The 24,901-nt window shown below is 43.4% G+C and overlaps 2 protein-coding genes across 7 annotated transcripts in view; both read left to right on the top strand.

Moving 5' to 3' along the window:
* Positions 1-2,783, top strand: part of LOC126072192 (zinc finger protein 883-like) — a 140,009-nt gene extending 137,226 nt beyond the window's left edge. Inside the window, exon 4 of the transcript XR_007516471.1 lies at positions 423-2,783. The gene's annotated coding sequence lies outside the window, so the exon portion shown is untranslated. The remainder of the gene's footprint in view (positions 1-422) is intronic.
* Positions 2,784-8,417: 5,634 nt separating this feature from the next.
* The window catches only part of LOC126072200 (zinc finger protein OZF-like), a 50,019-nt gene continuing 33,535 nt past the window's right edge, over positions 8,418-24,901 (top strand). The window contains exons 1-3 of one of the 6 annotated variants that reach the window (XM_049877014.1): positions 8,418-8,503; positions 14,235-14,270; positions 14,574-14,685. In XM_049877014.1, coding sequence (XP_049732971.1) covers positions 14,683-14,685 — 3 coding nt within the window. In that variant the 5' untranslated portion in view covers positions 8,418-8,503; positions 14,235-14,270; positions 14,574-14,682. Of the gene's footprint in view, positions 8,504-9,812; positions 14,686-24,901 lie in introns of those variants that run through there. The other 5 variants (XM_049877015.1, XM_049877018.1, XM_049877020.1 and 2 more) reach the window with 5 other exon arrangements.

Genomic DNA, 24,901 nt, shown 5'->3' with positions numbered 1-24,901 from the left:
CTCCCTGACAGCTAGGATCAATCACTCCCACCAGTTCAATAATCATTGTTGTTTCTTGGTTCACTGGCATGAGCTCAAAGTAGCCTAGTAGCAGGAAGAGGACATTTGGGACAATTTATAGATGCAGCACTGCACCTCCATAAGAGATATTTCTGAAGGACAGTGGCTAAGGGAAACTCTCCCAGGGTAGAGAGCTTTGAACAGTCTACCTGGAAGTTCCTTTTTCCTGGGAAGAGAGTAGTCCAGAGTTATACTTCTACATTGATTTGTAACTCCATCAATCTGAAGGATAAAACTGCTATCTGGCCACCTACAACTCTGTTATAACCTTTTTTTTTTTTTTTAATGTCTATAATGTCAGTAGCAATATCCCTACGTGTATTTCTGATATTATTTATTTGTGTCTTTTTTCCTATCTACAGGCTGGCTGGACTTCCCTGAGATGGACAAGGGAGATGAGAAGTGCCCCAGGGAAATTCATCAATCCACTATCAGCATTTTCGTCCGGGTGGAAATGGAGGGCCTAACTGCAGTTAGAGCCAGCTGGCCTATCCTCTTGTCTCCCAGGCGTCTCCTGGCAGCTTTTTCAATTTTAAGGTCTTTGGTAATTTTTGACACAACGTTTCTGAATGCCACAGAGGTGCTGGATATCCTCTTTAAGCTGAACCTCATTAAGAGGCAGTTTGCACACCTCCATTCTCCACTGCACCAAATCCTCTTGACCCAGTGTTCTGTGTTTGTACAGTAGATGTATTTCTGGATGAGATCCCACTCACAGCTGTGTTGGCATCCAGCACTTGCATCATCTCCTGCATCACCTCCTCAGGCTCCATGGAGCTGGTGATCTTCTTTCTCTGTGTAAACTTTAGCGAGCATGGGTTGGCCTCCGGAAGTTTAAGCATCTCCGTTCCATCTCTGACTTCAGGTTCCTTTGGGTTTCTCCTGGAGCGTGTGAAGCAAAGATTTCTTCCAGTAAACTGGATGAACCTCCCAGTGGCGCCCTGCTGGCCCTTGTTGACAGAGGGAATCAAGTTCTCCTGGTCGGGCACCTCTTGCAGCTGCTCAGCACGAAAGGAGCTTACTCTTGGCTCTCCCTAGGGGAAAATGGCTCTCTCTAGGACTCCACCACTGTTGCTGATGGTGTGGGTTGAGGAGAAGCCACAGAGACATGTTGGGGGGCTGTGCTGGGCTGTGGCACCTCACCATTGGGGTACAGTCCAGAGACTGGGATGGGCTGCACTGCGGCCATCCTAGATTCATGGTGCATGTGGGACAGTGCTGGGGAGGCTGAGGGAGAATGAGACACCACGGAAACCACAGAACCTGGATTAGATAGCCTGTCTATGACATTCTGGGTGTTGACCTGGCTATGGCTGGCCTTCTCCAAAAGTGGGGAATTCATTCGTGATGGTGAAGAAGTCACTTTTCATGGAGGGCACAGGGATGGTCTTCTCTCCAGGATGGGTAAAGCACTAGCATGTATGGTACCTCTGCTTCTGGCTTCTACCCTGACCCCTAGTCTGCCTCGGTCTGCTTATTTTTTTAGTTTCTTTTCTTAAAGTAGGAATTAGAGGTGGGAGTGGCGAGTTCTCTGTAACAGGATGTTTGGGTAGAACAGAGATGCTATGCTGTACCTTATAGAATGGGGAAGGAGTGCTGGTATCAGTTTGATCAGCTGAAAGCTAGGGTTTCAGAGTACTGGTTTGTCTCTCCAGCTCAGATCTCTTGGTCCCAGGAGAAGCTAGGTGGCTATCACATCACTGAACCTCTGGCCCATCAGCAAGTCCTCAATCTTCTTTTGTAACCCATGGACACCTTCAACTCAATCCACTGGGGGCCATCATAGTCAGGAAGTGACTCCATGCATTGCTGTAGGTCTTCTTTTTCATGGTCCACATTTATTGATGGATGTCTCATGATTTTCTCTAAAGTGCTTCTCTTGCTGGAGTCAAGAATGAGAATTTTCTTTAGCAGGTTTGCACACTCCACAGACACATGGAGGAAATACTGTATTTGTCCTTCAGTACTTGCTCCTGCAGCTCCATGAAGTTCTTTCTAACAAAAGATAGAAATCTGCTCACCAGTATGTATAGGATGACTCCAAGGCTCTACACATCCAAGGTGGGTCCATTGTACTTTTCTCCCCAGAGGAGTTCGGGGGCAGAATAAGGCGGGCTGCCACAGACAGTATCCGGCTTGTTGCTGATGTTAAATTCAATGCTGAAGCCAAACTCTGCAAGTTTTATGTTCATATCCACATCCAAGAGCAAGTTTTCCGCCTTTAGGTCTCTATGAACAATACCTTGTGGTGACAGTACTGCTCAGCAGACACTGTCTGTAGGGTTATTGCTTGGGTCTCTTTTTTTCTCCATACTTCCTTGGCCTACTAGCTAATCAAGTACCTCTGCTCCACTAGCACACTCCATGACTATGTAGAGTGTGTTCTCAGTCACTTCATACAACTTCACAATGTTGGATTGATTGAGAGCCTTCATGATTCTCACCTCACAGGATAGCCTGTGGAAGCTGGAGGAGATCTACGAATGAGGATGTGCCAGTCCAACTTCACCTTGGTGAAGGGCCACTTGCCAAGGGTTCTGAGGAGGCAATAGTCTGCCACATTTGAGTCTCCTCTTCAGCACATAGGGCTGAGAGACCTGTAACATATTGGACTTGATGTTAAGTTCTGCTGGGCCTGGGTTTGAGGGGTTCTAAGAAAAGATGAGAAATGGAAAAAGTTGGTGGCTAAATACTTAATAAAAAGAAAAGGTAAGGAAAATAAAAATATGAACAAAGATAAAAAAGGATAAAAATTTTTAAAAGAAAATATGTGTAAAAGTAAATACAAGAGAATAAGTAAAAGCGGAAAAAATGAGAAAAGGAATTAGGAATATAAGAAATAAGAATGAAATGAGAAAAAGAAAGAAGTTAAAGAAAAAAATTGTGTGACTACAGATAAATTAATAAGTGAGACATAGGGAAGAGGGTGGAAAAGAAAAAAAACAGAAAACATAAAAGATTAATAAAAAAGATAAATTGAAAAATAAAAATAAAAGAAAGAAAATGTAAAAAAGCAAATAAGGAATAAAGAAAGAAAAAAGGTAAAAATTTAAAGAGAAAAGAGAGAGAAGATAATTAAGAAAATAGTCAAAGAGCCCAGAATGCCAATAGAAAAGAAACTCAGTTCAGTCACAGTCTCTCAACTTCCTGAACTAGAAGAACCACCAAACCTAGGTAGCACGGGACTTACATCGTGGCCTAGAATGACAAAACAATGTCTCCTTATGAAGTCATGGCAAGAGGTGGACCAATCAGTACGGAATATAACTCACAGTGATTTTCTCACTTTTTGGTCTCAAGAGCCCTTTACTCATTAAATAAAAATTATTGAAGATCCCAAAGAGTTTTTTATCTATGTGTATTATAAAAAAAATTATAGCTGTTGATATTTACCATACTACAGATTGAAACGTGCAGGATTCTTCAGTGGGTTTTTCGTTTCTAGTTTGAAAAGTTGTGATAATGCCTGGCTTAAAAGGCTCATAATGTGTACACTTAACATACACAGTTTCTTTTCCCTCTGAATGATTGATTTCAAAATGACGCCACAACTTAACTGGTGTCATGATACAATACGAAAATATTCAGTTGCATAAGACAAATTTAACCTCTATACAGCTGTGCAAAAGATAGCTTTCATCCTATTTTCACTTCTTATTGACAGTTTGGTCTGGTTCCTTTGGGGTAGGTTCCTCTCTTCTAGGACGCAGGAACTCTCTATGTCTGTTTCAGTATCTTTCAATGTAGAGTTTGCAGCTGTGGATTAAGAAAGCAAGTCTTTTACTCATTCTTGCAGTAACAATCTTCATATTCCTGTCCCTGTTGCTGATCATGGGGGGACTAGGCGCTAGACAAGACAAGGGAACCTTAACAGAAGGAAGTGAGATGCCCTTTGTTATGGACTGAATTGTGCAGGGACACAGGATTGGTCACAGAAGTTTGGAGAGGGGACAAGGGGACATGGAGAGGAAGGCCAGGGATATGGAGAGGGGACCCAGGGACCTAGGATTGATCCCAGGGCCATGGGGAGGGGGTATGGGGACATGGGAAGGGATCAGGGATATGGTGAGGGGGCCCAGGGACATGGGGAGAGAGCCCAAGGAAATGAGGAGGGGACTCAAAGGAGGGGTCTAGGGGATACAACATTTGTCTTAGGAAGATGGGGAGAGAGCATGGGAACATAGGAATGGGACTCAGGGATATGGAGAGGGGACTTGGGGAGAGGGCCCATGGACAAGGTGAGGGGACACAGGGACATGAGGATTGGGCCAGGGCACATGTTAAAGGCTTTCAGGGACATGAGGATCCCCAGGGATATGGGGAGGGAGCCTGGAGTTATGGGGAGGGTACCAAAGGGGAGGAGCATGGGATATGGGGAGGAGACCCAGGGATATGGTGAGGGGACCAGGGGACATGGAGAAGGGAGTGGGGACATTGGAAGGGAGCCTAGGGACATGGGAAATGTACCCAGGGACATGGGGAGAGGGCCCAGGCACACTGAGGATGGGGTACACTTCTGTGGGCAGAGAGGTCTCAGTGACATGGGAGTTGGGCCCAGTGGCATTGGGAGGGGTCCCAGGGATATAGGAAGGGGGCTAAGGGAAATGAGTAGGGGACATAGGGATATAGAGAGGAGACAAAGAGCACAGGAAGGGTTCCCAGGGACATGGGGCAGGGACCCAGGGATAGGGAGAGGGGACCAAAGGACAAGGGGATGGGGTCTGGGTCCATTGGAAGAGTGCCCAAGGACATGGGGAGGGTGTTCAGGGACATGGACATGAGCCAAGGGACATGCATGGAGGAAGCCCAGGAACATGGTGAGGGGTTTCAGGTACATAGGGAGGGGGCCCAGGGACATTGGAAGGGTCCCCAGGGATATGGGGAAGAGCCCAAGAAATGGGGATGGTGCGTAGGTTTACAGAGAGAGGGGCCTGGGGACAAGAAGATGGGTCCCACGTAAAGGAAAAGGTGTCCCAGGACCTGGAATGGGTCCGAGGAAGGTAGGGAGGGGGCATGGAGACGTGAGAAGTAGATACAGGGAAGAACAGGGAAAGGAATCCTAACGACCTGGGGAGTGGCCCTAGGGACATTGGGAGGGGTCCTAGGGGCATAGGATTGCTCCTAGGACATGGGGAGTGAGACCAGTGATACAGCAAGGGCACCCAGAGACATGGGAATGGGACCCAGGTAAATGTGGAGGGGGTATGCAGTTATGGGGAGTAGATTCAGGGACATGGGAGGGGCCCCAGGGATATGTAGAGGGGGCCCAGGTGCATGGTGAAGAGTCCCAGGGATGTGGGGAGGGGATCTAGGAACATGGGGTGGGGCTCAGCGACTGGGAAGAGGCCCCAGGGACATTTGGAGGGTGCCCCTAGGGATGGGGGGCCAGGCCCAAGGGATATGGGATTGCTCCCAGGGACATGGAGAGTGGGCCCAGAGATATGGGGAGGGGATGCATGGATTTGGGAGAGGGCCTAAGGACATGGGGAGGTGGCCCCAGGGACATGGTGATGGACCCTGAAGATGAGGAGAGGGCATGAGGATATGGAGGGGGGCAGGGAAATGGGCAGGGGGTCCAGGGACATTGGGAAAGAGCATGGGGACATGGGTAGTGGGTCCGTATATACAAGAAAGGTACCCAAGGAAATGGGGAGGGTCCCAGGTTCATGGAGAGGGGGCACAGGCACATGGAGAGTGCCCCAGGAACATGGGATTGCTCCCAGTGAAATGTGGAGGGGACCCAGGGACATGGGGAAGAAGCCCATGGACATGGTAGGGGGCCCAGGAACATGGGAATGGGTCATGGGGACATGGGGTGGGAGCCCCCAGGAGGTAGGTCTGCACCCTTCCATCTTCCCCTTCCAGAACTTCCACCTTCCGCTGGACCTGGCTTCTCTTCAGTAAGTCAGAGAGCTCATTTTGGGGATTTATTAAGTTCCTATCATGTGCATTGCAGGGGCTTGTAGCTGCTTGGGCTTGGGCATATCATTGAACTCCTCTGACCCTCTGTTTTTCCTCATCTATAAAAGGGAGGAGTAATTGCGAGCATCTATAAAAGGAAGAGTAACAACACCATTCTTAGGGTTCCTGAATGTATACAATAAAATCAAGGCTGCATGACCCACAGCAGGGAAGCAGTCAATGCTGGAATTCATTATCATCATTCACTAATTCCTCTACCCATTCAACAGATGTTTACTGAGCCTGTTGCACCCTTTGAAACATTGCAACAAATTGGAGTACTTAGAAATTGATATATTGATATAAATTAAAATTGAATTAAAAGTGACAGTGAGCTTTCCCTGCTCACCACCACCACCAGGAAGCCCGTGGGGCCTTCGCAGGCCAGGCTGGGTGCTTCTCATCTGTGCTTGTCTCATCTACCTGTAGGTACTGAGCCTGTGAGGGTGAGGACCTGGTTTGTCCTGCCCCATCCCTGAGCCTGAATGGAGCAGGTACTCAGCTTTTCTGCTGAGAGAAGGAATGAGGCCAGAGGCAGTGGGTCTAGAGTGAGAGGTCACAGTGGTGTGGGTGTTAGACAGTGGCAGTGGGACAGGACTCCCTGAAGCCAGGGCCCTGGCATGTCACTGCTACTGCTGCTGGTACCACGCTCTTGGCCAAGAAGGGCTTCCGCAGAGAGCTGGACCACCCAGACCACACTGGACCCCTTAACCCAAAGGTCCTGCAAGGGGGTGAGTCTGCATTTTCTGTCCCAGCCTCCTGTGGAGGACTCCTTTCTTTCCTGGAGCCCCTAAGCTGCTAATTCTCATTGTTTCACTTTTTGGCACTTTGGATCCTCAGGTTGTTACTGAGGGCCCCTTCCTGGTTAAACCCAACTGGATTCCTGCCGCCCAGTAAGACTACTGAGGCAGCCTGGAGTCACACAAGTAAATTTATTTTGCCAGCTGCTAGCAAAAGGAGACAGTAAGGGCTAGAACCTTTAGAGACTGTCTCACTGATTTGCCTATGAGCCAAGTATTTAAGTGTTTCAACAATGAGGGGAGGAGGGGTTTTGATGTTTATTCATGAGGTTGAAAGGGTGGAGTCTCCTGAGAAGGGGTTGGGTTATGCAAATACAGGTGTGCACGCAGGATTTCTTCAAGATGAAAGTAATTCCGTTCCTGTTGACATAATTTATTATGGGATGTGACGCAGGCGCACTGGGTCACTTGGTCACATCGCCCCCTTCGGCCGGCACGGGAAGGACAAACAGTGGTTCCTTTTACTTCTTTTGCACACGCTCTACTCCTGTGGAGTCCTGCAAGAACTATATTAACAGTTTATTTGCAACATTTCAGTTCTTAGCACCCCTCAGCCAGTACCTCTTGCTCACAGAGGTCTGTGTGTTGTGTTCTGTTCTGACCTCCAGGGGGTGGGCCAGATTGTTTATTCCACTCTCTGCTCTGCTTGTCTTTTTCCCAGCCTACTATGTGCAAAAAGGGGGAAGGGGTGGGGGAGCCCAACCGGCCCTGCTCTAACCTAGTCCTGTCTCAGTGTCTCAAGAGCACCCGCCAAGCTGTGCTCAGGGACAGGATGGAGCACGTGTGGAGGGTTTCTTGCCAAGGGTTGGGGTCATGGCTGAGGGACACTCTATGTCCTGTCAGGGCTGCAGTGTGGGCAATGCTGTTGGAGGCCTCTCTGCCTGTTGTCCCCCTTGGGCCACCCTCCATCTCTGCCCCAGTGTGCACAGGCATTACCTAGACGACCCCTGTGGGAACACCATGAAGAGGTTCCTGTGTCTGTGCAGCTGGGAGCCAGGCTTCCCACTCTCAGAAAAAGACACAGTTAGCAAGGGAGGAAGGCTATAATGAAGATTAACAGAGATAATGAGGGAAATTACATGATAAAAGGGGAATGCAACAAGAAGTCATAACAATCCAAAATATGTATATACCTTACATACACTTATGTGCTTCAGCATATGAAAGAAAAACTGGTAGAGCAGAAAGACTAAAAAATCACAAGCCTATGGATATATATTTTAAAAAATCAGAAGGATATAGAAGTCCCCAAATCTGAAGTCCCACAGACCGGAAGCGGAAGTGCCTTGCACGACTCGCCGGCCATGTTTGGTCGCGCTCCGGCTTCTGTGCGGGATGTTCTGCGTGTTTCTGGGCCAGCCTGGTCCAGCAGCAGGAGCAGCCCGCGGGGCTAAGGGCACTACTCCAGCTGTCCTACTGGTCCTGGCCTCTCCGCCCTCCCTGGCCAGCTCCAGCCGCGCGACATTCTGTAGCCGAAGTGTGCCTGGGCCCTTCTGCCGCCGCCGCCGCTGCCGCCGTCGCTTTCTTGTTAACCGCCGCCGCCGCTTTCCTGTCGCCGCTGCTGCCTCCTCCGAAAGCCCAGCCCACGCGCCCGTGCGCGCCTGATCCGCGGCTGCTTTATGCGATTCCGGGATTGGGAAGGCAGAGTGGTGGACTGGACCTGGGTCTCGGTGCAGTGACAGGTAAAATCGTGTAAATCCTCGCTAAGCAAAAGTGTGGTTCTCAGTCCAGCAGCAGCACTTCACCCAGGAGTTTGTGAGAAAAGTAGAGTTTGATATTCATTTAAGCCCAGAGTAGTTAGCCTGCTCTGACCTGCTCCAGTCTTCCGTTGACCGTGCTCCCCCTGGTTTTCAGTGGTTCATCAGGGCAGGACTTTTGAGTAAGATTGTGGTGAGGAATATATCCACCCTCCCCCTACTTTAGTGGCTATAAGTTGTTTAAAAAAAAAAAAAAATTTTTTTTTTTTTTTTTTTTAGGACATGAATTAAAAACCGTGAGCTGGGACTAGTACGTGCATTTAGGACCATATCTATCCCACTTTGGGGAGGAAAATATGTAGTGAGAGGCATATTTCAAGGAATATTTTTGGCTGAAAGGCAGAAATTTTTGTCACGATTTTGTCAGAAACGATATGGCTAACCATAGTTGGTCCGATGTAAAATGTGATGTAGCTGAACATGCTTAATATAGACGAGGAGCGATTGGTAGAGATCACACCCAGTGTTTTGCTAAGATCTTAAGGCTTAGCTTAGACAGGATTGGATGCTGGTGATTCAGGCACAAGCTCTACCAAAGAGCCACATTTCTTAATAGGGTTAAGGTTTCTTGGAACAAATGCCGTGCATATTCCCAGTGTCAGAGCAGTGAATATTAGGAATGAGGGCAAAATGCCAGGCATATGTAATGACACTAATCAAAATAATTAAATCCCAGAAGGTCAGTAACACTACAGTGTTGCAAAAAGTACCTCATCATTTGTAATAATTATTTTGCAAAGTACTCTTGCTTACATAAATGTGAAATGTGCAAATATTAGGAAGTCATGATTTATAGTAAGTAATTTTGCGCATGAAGTAGTTGAGCTTAAAGTGATGAATAATACTGTGTTTGGCATCTGTAACATGATGAAGAAAAAAACTTTTTCAAAGATGAAGGTTTTCCCTGCCAATCTGCCTTTGCACCAAATAATTTCCTCTAACTAGGGGAAAATCTTTTACCACAGGAATCCCATAATTCTCATAATTCAGGATTCATTTTCACATGTCACCTTCTCAGAGAGTGACAGTCTAGCATGGGAGACAATTTTAAATAATGAAGAGTCAGGGACATTTGACGGCCTATATCTTTTTTTTTTTTTTTTTTTTTTAGTAAAAGGAACCAACCTTAGACTCAGGCTAGACAGCTAGATGGGGAAAATTATTTAAGTGGGATTTAGCTGCATACATGGTTGAGGGGGTTTTATAGCAGGTGGGAGGGGTGAGGGTGGAGAGGGTATTTCAGTTGAGAAAAAAATTCCTGAGGCGGATGTAAGTCAGACTGGAGGAGGCAATGGCAACGTGTTTAGAACCATGCTGACTGTTCTGTGCTTTTTTATAGGCCAGTGGACAGCCACTGACAAGCATTATGCAGAGATGAATGTGTACGTTTGTGGTTTAAAACAGAAAACTCCGATTCCTGTACTGCAAATAGATTTTGGAAAAGAAAACTATGAATGATGTTAAGCACGAGCTTGTTGTGAACAAGTTAAGAAAGATTGAAGTGCTTAGACATGGAGGTTGGCTGTGGATCAGGAAGATAGTGAAATGATATAATGTAGATGGTTCAAAGGGCATCGGTTGATAGAATGTTCATTCCTTTAGTTATAGGCTCTAGAGCAGTGAGTGCTGCTCAAACTGGAATGTAGATGTGGATAACCTGGGAATCTTGTTAAAATGTGGATGTTGATTTAGCAGGTCTGGAGTGGGGCTTCAGAGGCTACATATCTGATAAGCTTCCAATGTATACTGAAAATAATAAGTATAGAAATAAGGATGTGAATTAACATTAGAGAGTGCTATTACAGAAAATTAAAGACAGGAAATAAAGAAAAGTCCAAAATGGATGCCAGAAGAGACTCTAAAAGTTGCTTTTGAACATAGAGTAGTTAAAATGAAAGGGAGAAATGATGAAGTAAAAGAACTGAACAGAAGATTTCAAAGGGTGGTTCGAGAAGACAGAGTAAAGTATTATAATGACATGTGCGAAGACCTGGAGATAGGAAACCGAAAGGGAAGAACACGCTTGGCATTTTGCAAGCTGAAAGAATGGAAGAAAAAATTCAGTCCTCGAGTTGCTATTGAAGAATTCTAGCAGGAAAGTATTGAAGATGCAGGAAACATCAAAAGATGGAAGGAATACACAAGGTCACTGTACCAAAAAATTTGATCAACATTCAGCCGTTTCTGGAGACGACATAGGATCAAGAACCGATGGTACTGAAGGAAGAGGTCCGAGCAGCACTGAAGATCTTGGTGAAAAACAAGCCTCCAGGAATTGATGGAGTATCAATTGAGATGTTTCAGCAAATGGATGTAATGCTGGAAGTGCTCATTCGTCTATGCCAAGAAATTTGGAAAACAGCTAGCTGGCAAACCGACTGAAAGAGATCCCTATTTGCACCCATTCCAAAGAAAGGTGATTCAACAGAAGGTGGACGTTATCAAGCAACGTCATTAATATCACACCCAAGCAAAATTTGCTGAAGATTATTCAAAAGCAGTTGCCACAGTACATCTACAGGAAACTGCCAGATTCAAGCTGGATTCAGAAGAGGGGTATGGAACAAGGGATACCATTGCTGATGTCAGATGGATCATGGCTATTAAGCAGAGAATACCAGAAAGATATTTACCTGTGTTTTATTGACTATACAAAGGCATTGGAGTGTGGGGATCAGAACAAATTGTGGATAACGTTGTGAAGAATGGGAATTGCAGGATACTTAATTGTGCTCATGAGAAACCTGTATGTAGACCAAGAAGCAGTTGTTTGAACAGAACGAGGGGATACTGTGTGATTTAAAGTCAGGAAAGGTATGCGTCAGGGTTGTATCCTTTCACCATAGTTATTCAATCTGTATACTGAGCAAATAATCCGAGAAGCTGAACTATATGAAGAAGAACAGAGCATCAGGATTGGAAGAAGACTCATTAACAATCTGCGATATGCAGATGACACAGTCTTGCTTGCTGAAAGTGAAGAGGACTTGTACTTAACCGATGAAGATCAAAGACCACAGCCTTCGGTATGGATTACACCTCAACATAAAAAAAAAAAAAATTCTCACAACTGGATCAATAAGCACCATCATGATAAACGGAGAAGAGATTGAAGTTTTCAGGGATTTAATTTTACTTGGTCCCACAACCAACACCCGTGGAAGCAGCAGTCAAGAAATCAAATGACGCATCGCATTGGACAAATCTGCTGCAAAAGAGCTCTTTAAGGTGTATAATAGCAAAGATGTCACTTTAAGGACTAAAGTGCACCTGACCCAAGCCATGGTGTTTTCAGTGAACTCATATGCATGTGAAAGCTAGACAATGAATAAGGAAGACTGAAGAAGAATTGATGCCTTTGAATTATAGTGTTGGCCAAGAATATTGAATATACCATGGACTGCTGTAAGAATGAACAAACCTGTCTTGGAAGAAGTACAGCCAGAATGCTCATTAGAAGCAAGGATGGCAGGACTTGTTCTCACATACTTTGAACATGTTATCAGGAGGGATCAGTTCCTAGAAAAGGACATCATGCTTGATAAAGTAGAGGGTCAGTGAAAAAGAGGAAGACCCACTGCAAGACGGATTGACACAGTGGCTCCAACAATGGACTCAAGCATAGCAACAATTGTGAGGATGGCACGGGACTGGGCAGTGTTTTTGTTCTGTTGTATGTAGTGTTGCTATGAGTATGAGTTGGAACCAACTCGACCGCACTTAGCAACAACATTACAGAAAATTACATTGATGGGAAACTGCCAGAAATTCAAGCTAGATTCAGAAGTGGACGTGGAATGAGGGGTATTACTGCTGTTGTCAGATGGATCTTGGCTGAAAGGAGAGTATACTAGAAAGATGTTTACTGTGTTTTATTGACCATACCAAGGCATTCAGCTTTGTGGATCATAAGAAATTATGGATAAAGTTGCGAAGAATGGGAATTCCAGAACACTTCGGTGTGCTCATGTGGTACCTATATATAGAACAACAGACAGTCCTTCAAACAGGTCAAGGGGATACTGCATGTTTTAAAATCTGGAAAGGTGTGTGTTGGGGTTGTATCCTTTCACCATACTTAATCAGTCTGTATGCTGAGTAGATAAACCAAGAAGCTGGACTGTATGAAGAAGAACGCAGTTTGGGGCTGGAGGAAGACTAATTAAGAACTTGCCATATGCAGGTGACACAGTCTTGCTTGCTGAAAGTGAAGAGGACTTTAAGCACTTACTGATGAAGGTCAAAGACTACAGCCTTCAGTAGAGCTTACACCTCAACGTAAAGAAAACAAAAATCCTCACAACTGGGCTAGTCAGCCACATCAAGATTAAGGGAGAAAATGTTCAAATTGTCAACAATTTCATTTTACTTGGAACCACAATCAATGCCCATGGAAGCAGCAGTCAAGAAATCAAAGGATGTATTGCATTGGGCAAATCTGCTTCGAAAGACCTCTTTAAAGCGTTAAAAAGCGAAAATGTCACTTTGAGGACTGAGGCGCACCTGACCCAAGCCATCATATTTTCAGTCACCTCATATGCGTGCAAAAGCTGGACAATGAATAAGGAAGACCGAAAAGAATTGACATCTTTAAATTATGGTGTTGGTGAAGAATATTGAATATATCATGGGCTGCCAGAATAACAAACAAGTCTGTCTTGGAAGAATGCAGCCAGAGCACTCCTTGGAAGAGAGAATGGTGAGGTTTTGTCTCATGCATTTGGGACATCAGGAGAGACCAGTTCCTGGAGAAGGACTTCATGCCTGGTAAGGCAGAGGTTCATCGAAAAAGAGGAGGACCCTCAATGAGATGGGTTGACACCGTGGCTGCAACAGTAAGCTGAAACATGACAACAATTGTGATGATGGCACAGGAGCGGGCAGTGTTTTTGTTCTTTTGTACATAGGGTCACTAAGAGTCAGAACTGACTTGATAGCACCTAACAACACAGCACAGCAGCTACAGAAAATAATAAAAGCAAGAATGATGCCGAAAGGGGAGACTCTGGTACAAAGATTATGTGAGAGAGAACGTTTATACTGAGATCAAGAAATAAAAGAGTAGAATTCAGCTGGGTGGAGAAGCAGGGTGAGAAGTTACAAGAACAGAGACAGGAGGCTGCCCCTTAAAAAATACTTACTCTTTTTCTGATTTATTGGTTGATCAATTTATTATAATGTTGAAAGAGAAAGTGTCAGGAATCCTCCCAGATTTACAGAAAGCTTGGCGACTGGTGGAGTCATGGGCAGTAAGCCAAGGGGAAAAGAAAAGTGTGTGGGAGAGAGGTGTTAATTGCAAAATCAACAGGAGAAATACCGGTCATATATTACAGTGCTAGAAATGAAATGAAAATTAGTAAGAAAATGCAAAGCACAAGAGAAGTGTTTTAAGTGCATGTAATAAAAAAATCAATGATGCATGACAAGGTATTGACCAAACTCGAAAAATATATTCTCCCTGAAAAGCACCCATGTTGATATCAAAGTATGTATGTTGATCAAAAAAAGGTAAAGTTATATAGGTGAACTCACAACCTCAACCTTGGACCCCTGAATTCTGGAGGAAATCAGGTTCAAATTTTGTAGCCTGTCCAGGCCTTGGTGCCCCTGATGTTCTGGTGTGATTAAATTCCACCATCTGTTATCTTGTTGCCAGAAGGAAGAGACCTGTGGAGCAGCGGGAAGAGTGCAGGTACGTGCTCTGGAGGGCTGAAGCCTGTTCTGCCTTAAATGCAAATACTCTCAGTGTGGCTGGGAGGAATCCCTGCCCAGGGAAAGAGCTGAAGGCCAAGAACCTGTCACTTACTGGTTACTCAACACTGTTTCCTTCCCATCCTTCTTCCATTTCAGATCCCAGGTATGGCACAGAGAGAACTAGTCCAGTCTAGGCAGTTAGAGTTCCTGGGAGACAATCTCCCATATCCATGTAGTCACAAGTAAGGATTTCAACTGCCCTGGTTGGTGTGTGAACCAAACATTATTCATCTGCCTCCAGGCTGCCTAGTGGCCCTGCTTCCAGTTCCATCCCTCTTAGAATCCTTCTCAGTGGCTTCTTGGGCTTGGAGAGGACATTTACTTAGACTTCTAGAAGCTGGAGCAAGGAAATGGTGAGTATCACAGAGAACTGGGTTATTCTTACTGTAAGGGGTAAAGGTTAGATATGAATTGTTTGGGGACCAGCTGTGTACTCCAGTCCTGTGGTAGTTGAGTGAGATTAAAAGGTGGCAGAGGAGGCCAAGGGACTGAACACAAAAAGGCATCCCAATGCCCTCTTCCGCTGTCACTAGGCCCTTCATTTATGCATATGTGGGTTTTCAAGCCTTAGATGACTGGGGTCACCTTCTGTATGTGATTCTCAAAACTGGCACTATGGGGCATTAACATTCCCACCCTGGGCCTTGGTGCTTTGTATTGAATGACAGTCTCCTGAGCAGAGCCTGAAGATGGAGCAGCTCTGGCTGCGGAGGCTGAGCCCCAGGCCCTCCAGGGCCATCCTTGTCCCATCACTGCAAACAATTTTCTTGGCATTTCCCAGGCACTGGAGCCATTTCTGTGTAGTTCTGAGACTATGCTCCACCTCTCACACTGTGTGATGGAATAAAGAATGGGGAAGAGAGTAGCTGAAGGTCCCTGACTCTGTGGGATCCAAGGTGGTGGTAGTGCTCTCCTGATCTCACCAAAGGAATGAGGCTGGGGAGAGTGAGTCCACCTGGATCCTGTGTGGGATCTCTAGACCCCTCCTTTTTTCCAGTGGGGAGTGCTTTCTCTTGAGGCTTTCAGGTGTGTAAGAAGCATGATTCCCCAATCCAGTCCTTGTCCCCCCAGCTATTTATGTCTAGAGCTAGTATTGTTCGGTGTTGTTGAGTTGGTTCCAACTCGTAATGACCCTGTGTACAACAGAACTAAGCACCGCCCAGCCCTGTGCCATCCTCACAGTCTTTGCTATATTTAAGCTCATTTTTGCGGCTACTTTGTCTATCCACTTCATTGAGGGTCTTCTTCTTTTTCACTGACCCTCTACTTTATCAAGCATGATGTCCTTTTCTGGGGACTGCTCCCTCTTGATAACAAAGTATGGGAGACAAAGTCTGACGATTCTTGCTTCTAAGGAGCATTCTGGCTATACCTCTTCCTGGAGAGATTTGTTCGTTCTTCCAGCAGTCCATTGTATATTCAGTATTCTCTGCCAACACCATAATTCAGAGGGTTAATTCTTCTTTAGTCTTCCATATCGATTGCATCTTGGTATTAAATCTCTACAATTTTGGGCTACTCTCCTCAGTCTTGAATTAGAAGCTAAAATTAAAGTGTTCTTTTTTTACTAGGAGCTCCTTTCCAGGCGCTCCTTGGAAACTCTATGGGGCAGCTCTACTCTGTCCTGTAGGGTCGCTACGAGTCGGAATCGACTCGACAGCACTAGGTTTTTTACTAGAGAAGCTCATTATGTGAGATGAGTGTATTTAAGTTCTTGAGTTTACGGTTTCCACAGCAAACATTTCTATGTGAATTTGTATGTCTCTACTGAGAATTTTTTATTTTAACGGATATAAATCTTGTGTTAAATATTTTAGCCATTTTAAAAACATTCTCTTGGCTGAGATAAAATGGCATTTGTTGTTATTGTTAGGCACCACTGAGTCAGTTTCTGACTCATGGTGACCCCGTGTGACGGAGTAGAACCATCCCACAGAGTTTTCTAGGCTGTAATCTTTATGGAAGCAGATCACCATGTCTTACTCCTGCAGAGCTGTTGGGTGGGGTTGAACCGCCAGTCTTTTGGTTAGCAGCTGAGAGTTTAAGAGCGCTTAACAGTTGTGCCGCCAGGCTTCTCAGAAAAAGTACAGACTCTGATATCCCTGGTCACTGTGTTTAGAAAAAAAACTCTAATTTACATTTTTCTGATTTTGCATTTTTCTGTTAGACCGTGGAATAACTGTTAGGTCCTAATTCAATTTTAAATGTTTTATAATTGCAAATAAACATCCCTAGTAAAAACCTTAAATATCTCGTATGAATTATATCACGTTTAAAAGTACAATTTAGTGTTACTTATATTATTTCAATAGATAATACCTTCAAAGTTCAAAACTCAGTATGAACTTAATAAAAAGTATACTTTGTGAAGACTTCTTCCTCCTGTTGTCCCCACCCATCACCCAGCACATTCGTCCTCCACCAGCCACCTTTAGATAACCAGCAGTGTCACTTTCTGAGGAGCCCTGGTGGCACAGTGGTTAAATGCTTGGCTGCTAACCTCAAGGTTGGCGGTTCAAACCCGCCAGCCACTCCCTTGAAGAAGGATGTGGTGATCTGTTCCCATAAAGGTTTCAGCCCAGGAAACCCAATGGAGCAGTTCTGCTCTGTCCTGTAGGGCCACTATGAGTTGAATTGACTTGAAGGCATTGGGGGGAAATCACTTTTTTAAGCTTCTTGCAGTGTTTTCTTTTTGTAAAAGCAAACAAATATGAATAGAAATTTTTATTTATTTCCCTGGATGGCACCCAACAACAACAGTTTTGTAAATCAAGAGGTAGCATGGAATTTACGCTTGCTTTTTAATGAAATTATCCTGGAGATCTTTTTATAACCATACATAAACCTGTTGCCATTGAGTTGATTCCAACTCATAGTGACCCAGTAGGACAGAGTAGAACTGCCACATAGAGTTTCCAAGGTTGTATATCTTTACAGAAGCAGACTCCACGTCTTTCTCCCGCAGAGTGGCTAGTGGGTATGAACCGCCCACCTTTCGGTTAGCAGCAGAGTGCTTTAACCACTGTGCCACCCAGGCTCCTTATAACCATACATAGAAAACCAAACCAAACCCACTGCCGTCGAGTTGATTCCGACTCGTAGTGACCCTATAGAACAGATTAGAACTACCCCATAGAGTTTCCAAGGAGCACCTGGTGGATTCGAACTGCCCACCTCTTGGTTAGCAGCCGTAGCACTTAACCACTACGCCACCAGGGTTTCCATAACCATACATAGTGAACTTAAATCTAAATTCTTATAAAACTCTGTAATACTGTATAAGGTTGATCTTAGTTTTGTTGTTTTTGACCATATTGCCATGAATGGACACTTGTATTGTTTCCAATATTTTGTTTTTACAAACCTTGCTCTAGTGAATAGAATTGTAAATTTTTAATATGCAGGCATCAAAAGTTTAGGTATAAAAGTCGTTCTGAACTAAGACAAGTCAAAAAGAAGAGGTTTTCACCTGACTTTTTAAAATTAATATATGCAAATTACATTTCTTTCAAGTTTTATATAATCCTTTAAACTTTTTCTTGTCTACTATATCATAAATCAGGAGTGTGTAAACTTTTTTGTATAGTTTAAATAATACTAATCTAAATTCTGAGTCAGAATCAACTCAACGGCACTGGGACTGGGTAAATTCCTGATAATAGGTAGACCTTGGTCAGTTTTTATGGCCTCTCAGTGTGTCCTGCCCTGATCGCATCTCCTCCTGCTTGGAGATTATTAATACCTGTATTGTAGCTTATTTTATTACCATTATTATCTCTATTATCATATGTTTACCACCCAAGTCTTAGCCCTGTAAACTCTATATTGTTTACTTTTGCCTCGTTTGAGATTTTTGTAAATTCAGTCTGTACTCTGAGTTCTTCGACTGACTTGTTTTCCTCAGGATGCTTTTAGCCTCATACGTGTTGATGTCTGTAGCTCTAGTCTATCCATGTGCCTATGTATGCATCTTCCCATTGTATGAATGGGCCGCAGTTTACCTATCCATTGTAGGGCTTACAGAATTTGGGTGACTGAGTGTAAGCTTTGCTCTTGGGAAGGTTGCTGCTCTTCTGTTCATTCTCTTTCCAGGTTCCACGTGCTCTTGCATAATAAATCTCCAGTGAGGGGAAATTGCTGAGTTGCAGATCATAGCCAGGTTCAAATTTACAAGAGATACTGGTGCATTTTACAAATTTTCCCTCCCACAAAGTATGCGTATGTAGTTTATTTGTTCCATCTGCTTGCCAACCATAAGAGTTTTCCAATTAATTTTTGCTCTTTTAAAGAGTATGGGATCGTATCTTATTTTGATTTTATTCTGCAGTTACCTTACAGTGCTCCATTACTGACAAGGCTGTGCATATTTTCCGATTGTTAATTTATATTTCTATGACATTTTAGGTCTTCTTTATAAACTTTGGAAATTTTTCTCTTAGTATGTAACTTATCTTTTCAAGCATTTTCCTGCCTTTTGATGAACAATTGTATATTTTAATACAGTTGAATTTGTCAAACTGATTCTTTATGTCTTACTCTTCTTATTTCAGAACTTTTTTCCTCTATTCTGGTGTCATTAGTTCATTTGCTTATAACTTTTGAAAGTATAATTTTTCATTTTCGTATTTAAACCTAATCTACCTGGAATTAATTTTTTTTTTAATAATTTTTATTGTGCTTTAAGTGAAAGTTTACAAATCAAATCAGTCTCTCACACAAAAACCCATATGCACCTTGCTATACACTCCCAATTACTCTCCCCCTAATGAGACAGCCCGCTCTCTCCCTCCCTGGAATTAATTTTCGTATATGGAATACATAAACCAAACCCATTGTCATTATGATGATTCTGACTCATGGTGACCCCCCGTGTTAGAGAAAAACTGTTCTGTAATGTTTTTTTGACTGTAATCTTCATGGAATCGGATCAACAGGCCTTTCTTTAGTGATGCCGCTGGTGGATTCAAATCTCCAGTCATTAGGTTACTAGTTGAATGTAAACTGTGCTATCCAGGGACCTATGGAGCACATCAGAATAGATTTACTATTCCAGTTAAGTAATTAGTTGATACTACCTACGTATTAAAGTGTCTGCTTTCTATCTCTGTCCTACAGTGCTTGCTGGGTACTTTTCTAGGAAATTTTTTTTTCCTCCCCATTGGTCTCTTTGTATATTCCTGTGCTGATACTATACTGATACTACACTATAGTATACAAATCTTTGCCATCCAGTCGTTTCTAACTCATAGCAACCCTACAGGACAGAGTAGAACTGCCCCATAGGGTTTCCAAGGCTGTGATCTTTATGGAAGCAGACTGCCACATCTTTCTCCCATGGAGTGACTGGTTTGAACTATTGATTTTTCAGTTAGCAGCTGCGTGGGTACAGCTTTATTTACAAAATAAATATAGAAAAATATAATGTTACATATGATATTTTTGGACAAGCCCCTGTGCCTTATTCCTCTATCTTGGCTCTTTGTGGACATTTGCACTTCCTTATAAATTTTTTATTATTATTATTTTTAATGAAGGCTGTTTCCTCTTCCTGGAACAATCTCTTCTCAGATATTCCTTTGGTAATTCCTTTGCATCCCTCGATCTTAGCTCAAATCTTTCTTTTTAATGAAGTCTACTCTGAATAGCCTAATTAATATTACTGCTTGCATTGTCAGCACTGTCCATAATCTGGATCCTGCTCTAGTTTTTCTCAATCGTACTCATCACATTTACATAAGATATATGATTTAATGTCGGGTCGTTGATTTCAGACTCCCCAACTCTTAGAGAGCTTTGTTTGTCATTGATACATCCCAATTATATAGAAGAGTGTCTTACACATATTTTAGCTTACCTGATTTTCTATTCATTCTACTTTTTTTTTTAATAGAGTTTATTTTTTAAAGCAGTTTTGTGTTTATACAGAAGGATGGAGTGGAACAGAGTTCCCATGTGCCCCTACATCCTCCTGCCCCTCTTCAGTATTCTCTATTATAACATCTTGCATTAGTTTGCTACAGTTGTTACAATTGATCATCCAATATTGATACATTATCAACAACTGAAGGCCATAGTTCACATTAGGGTGTCCTCTTTATGTTGTACACTTTATGGGTTTTAACAAATGGCGTAATATGCATTTTTGTATTGTACAGAATAATTACAGTATTGTACAGAATAATTTCAATGCCCTGAAAATCTTTTATGCTCGACCTATTTACCCCTTCCCCTGAAACCCTGCAACCACTAATATTTTTTAACTATCTCTATAGTTTAGCCTTTTCCAGAATGTTATAGAGTTGGAGTCATATAGTATGTAGCCTTTTTAAATTGGCTTCTTTTACTTAACAATATTCATTTAAGGTTTTGCCATGTTTTTTTGTGACTCGATGGCTCATTTCTTTTTATTGGTGAATAATATTCCAATGTATAGATTCACTGTCATTCAGTGGTAGAATTCTTGCCTTCCATATCAGAGACCCAGGTTTGATTTCCTGGCCAGCGCACCCCAGGTGCAGCCACCACTCATCTGTCAGTAGAGGCTTTTATATTTTTGTGATGCTGAACAGATTTCAGTGGAATGTCCATACTAAGACAAAGTAGATAGAAAGGCCTGGTTGTCTACTTACAAAAATTAAGCCAGTGACATCCCTATGGTTTACATCAGTCCGATCCCCTTGTGCATGGGGTTGCCATGAGTTGGTGGCTGACTTTTGATGGAACTGTCATGGATTGAATTGTGACCCCCGATTCTATCAGTTTGGCTAGGCCATGATTCCCCATTTTGTGTGGTTGTCTTCCATTTTGTGATTGTAATTTTCCTATGTGCTGTAATCCTAATCTCTGCCTGTGGTTTATGAGGCACGATTAGATTATGTTAAAGAGTATTAGGGTGGGATTGTAACACTCTTACTAAGGTAACATCCCAGATCCAATGTAAAGGGAGTTTCCCTGGGGTGTGGCCTGTACCACCTTGTATCTTGTAAGAGATAAAAGGAAAGGGAAGCAAGCAGAGACAGGGGACCTCATAGCAGCAAGAAACTAGTGCTGGGAGCAGAGCACATCCTTTGGACCTGGGTTTTGGCACCTGAGAAGCCCCTAAACCAGGGAAAGATTGATGACAAGGACCTTCCTCCAGAGCCAGCAGAGAGGAAGCCTTTCCCTGGAGCTGATGCCCTGAATTTGGACTTCTAGCCTACTAGACTGTAAGATAATAAACTTCAGTTTGTTGAAACCATCCACTTGTGATATTTCCGTTACAGCAACACAGCAACTAATAGCAAGAACAACATGGACGTACCACAGTTTGCTTACCCCTTTACTATTGAAGGACATCTTGGTTGCTTCCAGTTTTTGGCAGTTATGAACAAAGCTGCTATAAACATTTGTATGCCAGCTTTTATGTGGAAAAAATGTTTTCGACTCATTTGGATAGATACTACAGAGTGCAGTTGCTGGGTCATATAGTAAGACTCATTAACAACCTGCAATATGAAGATGACACAACCTTGCTTGCTGCAAGTGAAGAGGACTTGAACCACTTACTGATGAAAGTCAAAGACTACAGCCTCAGTGTGGATTACACCTCAGCATAAAAGAAAAATCATCACAGCTGGACCAATAAGCAACATCATGATCAACAGAGAAAAGATTGACGTTTTCAGGAATTTCATTTTACTTGGATCCACAAACAACACCCAATAGAAACAACAGCCAAGAAATCAAATGACAAATTGCATTGAGCAAATCTACAGAAAACTTCTTTAAACAACATGGTAAGAGTATGTTCAGTTTTGTAAGGAACTGCCAAACTGTTTTCCAAAGTAGCTGTATTATTTTGCCTTCCCACCCAATAACTGAGTTCCTGTTGCTCCACATCCTCAACTGCTTTTGGTGTTATCAGTGGTTTAGATTTTAACCATTCTAATAATTTTTTTTTTTTTTAATACATAGGTGGTGGTGGTTAGGTACCATCAAATCAGTTCTGACTCACAGCGACCCTGTGTACAACAGAATGGAACACTGTGCCGTCCTGCGCCATCCTAACAGCCATTGCTGTGCTTGAGCCCATTGCTGTAGCCACTGTGTCAATCAGTGTCGTTAAGGGTCCTCTTCTCTTTCACTGACCCCGACTTTACCAAGCATGATGTCCTTCTCTGGGGACTGGTCCCTCCTGATACCATGTCTGAAGTATATGAGATGAAGTCTCTCCATTCTTGCTTATAAGGAGCAGTCTGGTTGTACTTCTTCCAAGACAGATTTCTTTGTTCTTCTGGCAGTTCATGGTGTCTTCAGTATTCTTCACCAGCACCATAACTGAAAGGCATCAGATCTTCTTTGTCTTCCTTATTCATTGTCCAGCTTTTGCATGCATGTGAGACTGTTGAAAATACCATGGCTTGGGTCAGACGCACCTTAATCCTCAAGGTGTTATCTTTGCTTTTTAACACTTTAAAAAGATCTTTTGCAGCAGATTCGCCCAGTGCAACACATCATTTAGATTTCTTGACTGCTGCTTCCATGGACGTTCATTGTGGATCCAGGGAAAATGAAATCCTTGACAACTTCAATCTTTTCTCCATTTATCGTGATGTTGCTTATTGGTCGAGTTGTGAGGATTTTTGTTTTCTTGATGTTGAAGTGTAATCCATACTGAAGGCTGTAGTCTTTGATCTTTATCAGTAATTATTTCAAGTCCTCTTCACTTTCAGCAAGCAAGATTGTGTCATCTGCTTATCACAGGTTGTTAATGAGTCTTCCTCCAACCCTGATTACACGTTAGGTACATACATAAATACATAGGTAAAAACCAAACCCGGTGCTGTCGAGTCGATTCTGACTCACAGCAACCTTATAGGACTACATACATAGGTAGTGGCGTCTTACTGTTTCAGTTTGCAATTCCCTAGTGACAGAAGCCACCACGTGTCTGTCAGTTTCTAGTACAGTGGTGGCTTTTGTGCTGCTGTGATACTGGAAGCTTTGCCACTGAAATTTCAAGTACTAGGAGGGTCACCTTTGGTGGATGCGTTTCATCAGCGCTTCCAGATTAAGACAGACTAGGAAGGAGGACGTGGCAGTCTACTTCTGAAAAATTGGCCAGTGAAAAACTTAAGAATAGCGGCCGAATATTTTGTCTGATACAGTGCCAGAAGGTATGCCTTTCAGGTTGGAAGGCACTCAGAATACGACTGGGGAAGAGCTGCCTCCTCAAAGTAGAGTCAACCTTAATAACGTGGATGGAGTCAAGCTTTCGGGACCTCCGTTTGCTAATGTGGCATGACTCAAAATGAGAAGAAACCGCTGCAGACATCCATTAAATATCGAAATGTGGAATGTATGAAGTATGAATCTAGAAAAATTGGAAGTCAAAAATGAAATGGAATGCATAGAAATCAATATCCTAGGCATTAATGGCCGAAATTGACTGGTATTGGCCTTTTTTTTTTTAGTTATGCTTTATGTGGAAGTTTACAGCTCAAGTTAATTTCTCATACAAAAAGATAAACACCTATTGTTTTGTGACATTAGTTGCAATCCCCGCGATGTTACAGCACACTCCTCCTTTCCACCCCAGGTTCCCTGTGTCTGTTCAACCAGTTCCTGTCCCTTCCTGCCTTCTTGTCCTGCCTTTGGACAGGAGCTGCCCATTTGGTCTTGTGTATCTGGTTGAACTAAGAAGCACACACCTCACGTGTGTTAGTTTTTGTTTTATAGTACTGTCTAACCTTTGAAGAATGGGCTTCAGGAATGGTTTCAGTTCTGGGATAACAGAGCATCCAGGGGCCATAGTTGTGGGGATTCCTCCAGTCTCTGTCAGACCATTAAGCCTCATCTTTTTAAGTGAATTTGAGTTCTGCTCCGTACTTTTCTCCTGCTCCGTCCAGGACCCTATGTTGTGTTCCCTTTTCAGGGTGGTCATTGGTGGTAGCCAGGCACCATCTAGTTCTGGTCACAGGCTGGTGGAGTCTCTAGTTTATGTGGCTCTTTCTGTCTCTTGGGCTGATATTTTCCTTGTGCCTTTGGTTTTCTTTCTTTTTTAATTTTTATTGTGCTTTAAGTGAAAGTTTACAAATCAGGTCAGTCTCCCATACAAAAATGTATATGTACCTTGCTGTGTACTCCTAATTGCTCTCCCCATAATGAGACAGCATACTCCTTCTCTCCACTCTCTATTTTCATGTCCATTCACCCAGCTTCTGACCCCCCTGCCCTCTCATCTTCCCTCCAGACAGGAGCTGGCCACATAGTCTCATGTGTCTACTTGAGCCAAGAAGCTCATTCTTCACCAGTATCTTTTTCTATTGCATAGTCCAGTCCAATCCCTGTCTGAATAGTTGGCTTTGGGAATGGTTCCTGTCGTGTGCCAACAGAAGGTCTGGGAACCATGACCTCCGGGGTCCTTCTAGTCTCAGTCAAAGCATTAAGTGTGGTCTTTTTACGAGAATTTGAGGTCTGCATCCCACTGCTCTCCTGCTCCCTTGGAGTTTCTCTGTTGTGTTCCTGTCAGGGCATTCATTGGTTATAGCTGGGCACCCTGTCTTTGGTTTTCTTCATTCTCCTTTGCTC

This window comes from Elephas maximus, chromosome 3, assembly GCF_024166365.1.
Source record: "Elephas maximus indicus isolate mEleMax1 chromosome 3, mEleMax1 primary haplotype, whole genome shotgun sequence".
NCBI classification, from domain to species: Eukaryota; Metazoa; Chordata; class Mammalia; order Proboscidea; family Elephantidae; genus Elephas; species Elephas maximus.
Note: the sequence above shows the minus strand (reverse complement) of the source record. Positions and strands in the feature narration are given on the sequence as shown.